At 43.7% G+C, this 7,935-nt stretch overlaps 1 protein-coding gene across 1 annotated transcript in view; it reads left to right on the forward strand.

The window, feature by feature from the left end:
- Window positions 1–7,935, forward strand: part of GSG1 (germ cell associated 1) — a 13,485-nt gene that overhangs the window by 1,115 nt on the left and 4,435 nt on the right. The window contains exons 2-3 of the mRNA XM_010003867.1: window positions 4,246–4,564; window positions 7,202–7,249. Of these exons, the coding sequence (XP_010002169.1) occupies window positions 4,246–4,564; window positions 7,202–7,249 (367 nt within the window). The remainder of the gene's footprint in view (window positions 1–4,245; window positions 4,565–7,201; window positions 7,250–7,935) is intronic.

Below are 7,935 nucleotides of genomic sequence, written 5' to 3' on the forward strand. Positions count from 1 at the left end.
AAAGATTGCCACCTTCTGGAAGGATAAATATCTGCCATTCTTCAGAATACTATCTGATACATACATCTTTTTAAAACCCTATTATATTTATAATAAATTATTTTTCTAAATCTGAATTCTTATCCATATAAATCTAATTCAGTCTCATTTCATCAGTACATATGCTGTGATCCAGCTTTAGAAACTGACATAGCATCCTGGATTTTAATGAGACTCTCATCAAGCTTAAAATTCAGAACATGTTAACATTAAGGATTAACAGTAGAGAGATGGACTTCATCTACTCTTGAGCCTGAAAACCAGGCTTTTGTTTACTGAGCACTTAGAAGCTAAACTTAAGGTGTCCAGATGCAGAGAGACTGAGTAATGAAAAAAAGTAAAAATTACCCCTCTCCTTTTAAATAGCATCAGCTGTTATTCTACCTGTTTCAGTAAATTAAGTACATCTGTGTCAAGCAGAACCTTTTTACTAATGAAAAAACCTGCAGACAGTCCATGGAGCATGGAAACATTTAGCATTGCTTTCACTTAGCCTGTCTTAGAAATTATTATCTACATTAGAAGAGCTTATGCAGTGACTAAGATTAAAATAACCACAGAGCTTGTGACTGTTCTGCTCAGGGCAGGAAGGGCCAGGAGCTCATGACAGCACAGCCCACATATGGAACAGTGACCCTGCAGGCTCCTGCTGTTGCCTGTGCTGCACAGGGGTTGTCCCAGGCTGTGCTGTCACCCAGTGTTATTCCTACACCTGCCTCCCAGCCCTTGGTCTCTGGTGTTGGATGCAAGCGCTGAGAGCAGATGGACCACTGGTTTGCTCCGTCCGGGCAGAGCAGCAGGGCAGGCATGCAGGGAATGGGCCCTGCTCCTTCCCAGTAGTGCTGGGAGCCACACCAGCCTGGCACTGGGCAAAAGCCTTTGTGGGGTCAGATGGGGTGTGTTCTTTTGGGATGCTCCTCTCCCTCGCAGTTTGGTTCAATGGGGCACTGCTCCATGCCCTCTAGGGGCAGTTTGTCCTCTCACAAGAGGTGAGACTGTTCTTAATTTTCATCCTTACGATACCAAACAGCACCCTCAGGTATTGTGGGACAAACAAGAGCTCAGAGGGGATATTAGGTGAGTGTGAATCTTTCTGTCTTTCCTTACTAGCTTCCCAAATTCATCCAATGTGAAGCTGCTTGGAGCTGGGATTCCTGGTAAACTTTGGGCTTTGGTAAAAGCTGTCACTAGGTGGGACACTGAAAGTTTTCTCCATGCTCCCATCCTTTGGACTTACTTGATTCATCACTGTTTCACATACCTCTGTCACAGTGGTAATGCCATTGTGCCAGTCTGCCACTCAGTGGACCTTCTGCTGAGGGGCTTCTTTTGACATTAAAATCTCCAGTCCCCAGAGGGAGGGCTGGATTGATATCTTTTTAGGGAATTAAATAATCAGTCTTCAGAGCAAATTGAGTCACACAAACTTTCCTCTCCTTGTGTTTTTCTTCTCCACTTTCCACAACTGGCAGGTCTGGAGAGCTTGTTTGGCTCTCCCACAGGTCTGGAGAGCTTGTCACCTTTCCCATCCTGCTGAGACTCTGCACAGGGCAAGGGATGACCTGACACCAAGGGTGCTGGTAGCTTCTGAGCTAAGGTCACCCATCCCCTGAAGCATTGGACTGGGAGCCACCAGCTCCTTCCATACAAGCTCCCAAAGAGCCACTGCATGGAGATGGCTGGGATCATTCTGCATTTTACAGAAACTTTCTACTCAGTCAATACAGGTCACCCTTTTGTACTTAATCCCAGCCCACAGCACCAATCATTTCCTGTATAATCTCCCAGAACAGCTGTGCTGTGATTGCATTGTGGATTATAAAATGACCACTTTCCACAAAACAGCTGCTGGCTGGAGGAACAGCATTTAATGATCACTGGGGGGGAGTGAGAGACGAGGGGAGGAGTCAAAGGAGAAAGGGGGTTTGAAGCAATTTGGTTTCTTGGAGGATCTAGACATGAGCAAAAGAGCAGACAAAGCGTGAATCTCCTTTCTGTGTGGATCTTCCAAATTAACAGGACTTTGAGGAGTTGCTGACAAGGTAAATTCAACTCTTTCCTTTTGTGGCTATCAAGATACTATGGTCAGTCATTGTCAGTAAGTGCTTGGCTTTCATACAGGGAAATTTTTCTGACAATGTTCTCATGAAGAAGTAGTTCAGGTTTACTTCTCATTTGCTGTATCTTCTGCATCCTTTATCCAGCTCTTTCTCTGAATCATTTGTTTCTTATCTTTTTTTGCCTTTTTCCTTATTACTTGCTCTGAAATTATATGACTTTTCAAATACCATCACAAATCAACTGGAGAGATTATTTCTCTATTGAAAGATGTAAACTAGAAATCTTCTATTGAATATTTAAATTAGAAAAAATATTTTTGTCAATATTATGAGTAGAAAGATGTATTTTTTTAAATAAAAGCAAGAGCAAACTGAAACCTGGTGACAGCAAATCTGAAAATCAAGCATTGATGAAAAACTGAAAGACTTTGTGTGCTGAAGGTTTCTATTTTCAGATTAAAAAGCCATGGTTTTGAAGAGAGCAATATTATCTATTATCTCCTTTTCAGTCATAAGCCAAATTTTCCACTCAAAAAACTTTCAGTGTGTGATTTGCGACCAACAGTAGCCAGAAACATTCACATAATTAAGTGTTCCTACCAAGTATCTGCTCTGTGAAGAAGGCATCCAACATGCCTTCACAAGATGGAAGTCATGAGCTATGGTATCACTGAAACATTGCCATCTCCAGGATGCAACATCTCCATTGCTGAAAGAAAGAAATGCTCTGGGGAAGAGACAAAAGAAGCCAGAGCATAAGACAATACAAGAATTTTTTTGGGATCTGGGTATTTTCTTGCCTTCAATGAGGGTGTTTTGAAGCCAGCAGTGTTTTCTCAGAGTGATGAGATGCTAATTAAGTCCTGCCTTCCAGGAGGAACTTAATCATCTTTATTGACCTTGTTTCTGAGACAGCTGGTTAGCAGAATAAACGCCTCTAACTGCACCACTTTTGGCTGTGGTGGAGTCACAAACAATGCACAGTTCAGTCTTTGGTCATTTATTTATAGTAGTGTCCACAGTACGCTAGGCCTTTCTTACACCTTCAACTTTGGGTGAGTCAACTGAAGCTATGTGAGGAGGACCAGCAGCAGGCAATGTCTGTATAAACCAAATCTATTCATGGCCAAATAGATTTTGAGAGTCATAAATAGGAAAGGGTGGGAGTTTCTGGATGAAGTTGTGCCAAACATAGGGAGTGGCGTGTGGGAAGAGGCATGTGTTGATTACATGAAAGTTGATGTGTGGGTAGATGACATCTCATCAGTCCATGGATTGATAAGTTGAGGTTCTCAGAAGTCAAGGCAGGGTTTTGCAGGAAGCGTAGAATCTTTAGATTCCTTTTGAGTGAGAAAGACCATGGCACCCTGGCACACAAGCTGCTTTCTGAATTAATTTTTCTGATGAGATGAAACTGAGAAGAGTGTTTGTGGCAATGTTTGCACTTACTGCTTTGTGTGAGAGCAGAGACACTGTCATCCCACGACCCTGCTGAAGTGCAGAGCAGTGTTTGCTCAGGTAGGAAGTGCTGCCCTGGAGCTTGAACTTGAGCTTCCAGGTCTGCTATAGCTGGATGTCCTTTCTGAGCAGGTCACTGCTTTGATGTGTGACCTTTAGTGAACCAGGAACATTTCCCTGCCTTTCACCAGTGTGAGATCAATACACTCCCTACTTCCTTAGGTACAGTAATGAACTGCTTGAAAAAGTGTTTTCAGACACTTGACAGCAAGAATTATTACTTAGTTGGACAGAGCATCCATCATGGCCCATCTAAAGGCAACACATGGTATTTGGGGAAGCTGGTTAGCAGCTTTTTGCTATCATCTCTGAGATGAGGGGAATACGATGTCCCTTTCATTATGCTCATGTGCTCACACACCCCAGCACACACAGCCCTGCTATGTCATCCTCCCATTCCCAGTGCAGATATTCAATGTACTTTGAAATGGTTGGAGCTGACTTACTACTTTACTGCCCTAGCTTTCAGGCAATGGTTCTTCAATGCTGGGTGAGCTGTTGAGATGTTGTGAGGAGGGCAGAGGACTTATATCTCACCCCTATGGGTGTGCACTGGGAAGAGCTTGATTCACAGGTCTAGGTGGGACAAATGGCTAGTGTGACAGTCTATCCCATTTATGTGTTGTAGATGGAGCTGCTGAAGGGATTACCATGGAGTCGTGCTTTTCTGGCTGTCACCCTGAACCTGCTGGCTCTAAGCCTCTCCACCACTGCCTTGCTTGGCAGCTACTGGTGCACTGGGACCCAGAAAGTGCCCAAGCCTCTATGTGGGAAGAGCAAAACCACCAAGTGCATCAATGTCCCCATGCCATCTGATGAAGGTGCTAGCAATGTTTCATACCAGGATGTGGTGCACTACAGCTGGGAGACCGGGGATGACCGCTTTGCCTTCAGATACTTCCACACAGGGATGTGGCTTTCCTGTGAAGAGAGCTTGGAAGGGCCAGGTAGCGTCTTGCCCAGGCAGCCACAACTTCTTCCTTTTTTTTTACTCCACAGGAGTTTGGATATGAAAGGCGGGAGTCTGACAACACTTGGCAGAAAAGCCTTCTTCATTCTCCTAGATAGCATCAGCCCTGTGCACTGCTGTAGTCATTATATTTCAGTCTTCCATTGAAATGTTTACTAGAGCGGGGCAAGGGACAATGGTTGTCTCTGGTATCCCCTGTAGAGGGGGTATCCCCTTCTAGTATCCCTGAAGAGGGACTATGAAGTGTAAGTGGTAATGGTGGCAGTGAATTTGTGAGGGTGTCATTCATCCTGATGTGAACTGGAGTGAACCTGCTATCCCTTTCCCCACATCTCCACTCCTATGCACAGCTTACTTCATGCTCTCCAGGGCACATTTGTGCATGTCTCCTCGGAAATCTAAGCAGGGTGATTTTATGCACCGTTGTCAATTTATAGTCATCACTGTGAGGACGGCAATAGTTGATGTTCTCCTTAATTCACCAAAGTGAGAGGTTTTGTCAATTGAGCAGGGACTGAGCTTTTCTTTAAAAATATATATATATATAGATCTAGAGAAACAGAGGTACTGCCTTAGAGACACAGAAAAAAACCTCAAGGAACTGAACCCAGAGAAACTAAGGCTTGGAGACAAATTGACCTGAGAATTAGAGCTGCAGTATTGTAATTTTTTTAGTTGTTTTTGTGATATTGTGACAGGTTTCATTTGTGATTTTTGATCATGTGGGACTGGCACTGTAAACCCTGGAATGCCAGGAGCTGGTCATGCAGCCTATACTAAACCCATTTGGTATCTCTCTTCACCCTTGACTTGCTCCTACCCAGCCCCACTGAAGTCCTTTTGCTGAGACTTGTGTCATGCCAGCATAGGTGGATGGTCTGCAGTGCAGAGATGCTCTTTATGGCCTGGAACATACGTCAAGAATCAGAACTGACCCAGAAGGTGGCCAACAGGATTTGTATCTAAAGATACACTCATGAAAGTTGCTTTCATCAGGCCCATTCCCCTGAGCTCACCTCCCTCTTCAGCTCTCCCCAAGCACAAACATCTCACCCTCTTTGACTAATCCACTGTTCTAGTACAGCATTTCTCATTTTCTTATCTGTTGTTGTCATGAGTTTGGAAATAAAGAACAGGTGAATAAAAGCAGATAGAAGGGGGATGGGAGCAGGAGGGAATGTGCTTGAAACATTCACATCCTAATGAGAGGGCTGCTGAGCATTTCCAGGCACTCTACAGAAGGAGGTGTGTTTATCTGGAATGGTTTGGGCTAGAGTGTGTTTTGACATTATTTATGGGAATGGGACTACATCCCTTGACAGCTTTCTCTGAAATACTTGTCTGGCCATTGGGCAGTCCTGGAATAACCCCAATGCCTGAAGGAAGACAGAGAGCTTGTTACACCTGGATCACAGCAGAGGATGGGGTAGAGCACATTGTCTCAGTCCCCTGCTTCCTGTAAATCAAATACAACCAACCCACTGCTGTAGGTTTTCAAAGCAAGTGTACAGACAACAACAGCACAAAAAAAAAAAAAAAAAAAAAAAGGGGGGCAGTTGGCTACTGTGAGCAAGTGAAGTTTGAGTTGAGCTGGAGAAAGGATTTCATTATTCAGGCTAATCTCAGGATTGGTTTAGATGAGCCATTACTGAATAACCTCATTAAAGTTCTACATGGAGTAGCAAACCACAAGTTAAATGAGGACTGCAGATGGCACTGAACAGAGTAGCATCCTGAGAGCTGTGGATGACAAGTAATACAGGAGATTGGGAGAGATTAGAACTGGGGATAGAAATTAAGTAAATGAGGTTCTTGCATGAAAAGCAGCAGACTGATAACTACTGGGAGAAACTGCTGTGCCAAATAGAGGAGTGGACCCTCAAATGTGTTAATGCAATATGCAGCAAGAGAGATTTACAAATAATAATGATGAACCTTCAGCTGAGACAATAGTTTCTATCTGGCCAATGTAAAAAGCCAAAGCAAACAGAAAAACCTTTTGTCTGAATAGCATGTCTAAAGTATAAGGGCAGACAACCATATTCCTATGTGATTTTCTGGCACAGAAGAGGGACTCACATCTCTGTCACACAGCACTTCACTTGGGAAGGCTGGGGATTTTTTCTGCTTTCTTCTTTAGGAAGCAGTGCTAGAACTGCTCTGCTGAGACTGGGGTGAGTAAGAATTCATGTCTTCAGCAGAAGTGGTGGGTATGCAGCCTGTTATAAGTTACAGCCTTAATAGGCCTGGACAAAAGTCATGTGAATGAATAGCAACAGATTTCTATATTCACTAGGGGCTCATAAGATTAACAAATTGCTGAAGTTTTTTGTTGTTGTTGGGTTTGTTTGTTTTTGTTTCGTTGTTTTAGTTTTAGTTGTAGGTTTTTTTTTCTGGAAAGGCCATTTCTATTTTTCCAGGCAGACATTACCTTCCCCTACCTTACCCCAGTGAAGAGACATAGTCAGAAAGAGAAGGTGAGAAGATATGATGGGTAGACTCAGGGGTGACTGGAGCTATGCAAAATGAAAAAAGAGTGAGAGGAATAGATTCCATTTTTGCTTATATATCTTGCATTGTTTTGCAAACTAATACCTTTGATTTTGTGTTTCAGAAGAGAAATGCCGTAGCTTTATTGAGCTTTCACCACCAGCAGAGAGAGGTAAGAGCAAATTCCCATACCTCACTGTAGCTGCCCAGTGCACCTCCCTCCTTGGGATGGGAGACCTGCAATGTTTCACCTGTGTGAGGACAGCAGGGTGGGTCCCCAAAGAGGCAGGCAGGAAATCCTGGCCTCGTGGTTGCTAAAAGAGCAAAGTTTTCCTCCCAGATGTCTGCCTAAACCTCTGCCATCCCCTCCCGTATGAAGTGAGGTTCTCATCTAATGAGTTCTCTGATCTGAGCTTGTCATTTTGCTGTAGTCAAAAAGGGGTTGGATGCCACCTGAGGGCAGTCCCTCCCACACATGCTACTTTTTGACTCAGTGCTTCAGTTTTGGGGTCTAATGTGATGATTCTGGAAGTCAAATCGCCTCTTACTTTGTTGTAAGTGATGAGGACATCCAAAAGTTGCACTTTCAGGGCGAAATCCTTGCCTCATCAAATCCAAAACTTCATTTGGGTTGGAGAGCTCACCCCTCCTGTCATTGACACGTTTCAAATTACCCTGGGGATAATTTCATAATACCTGGATGTATGTGTACATATGCAATGGAGATTTTACTTACTGAAAGCTTTTCAGCTGGTGTGGGCTTGCTAACTATTGCCTGAGATGGAAGCTGGAGGCAAGTAATTTTGTATGTGAAGGGAAAGGCCTGGGGCACAGAGTCTGTGTCAGCATTCAAGCCAC

Source organism: Chaetura pelagica, unplaced genomic scaffold (genome assembly GCF_000747805.2).
Source record: "Chaetura pelagica isolate M959 unplaced genomic scaffold, ChaPel_1.0 scaffold281, whole genome shotgun sequence".
In the NCBI taxonomy this organism is placed as follows: Eukaryota; Metazoa; Chordata; class Aves; order Apodiformes; family Apodidae; genus Chaetura; species Chaetura pelagica.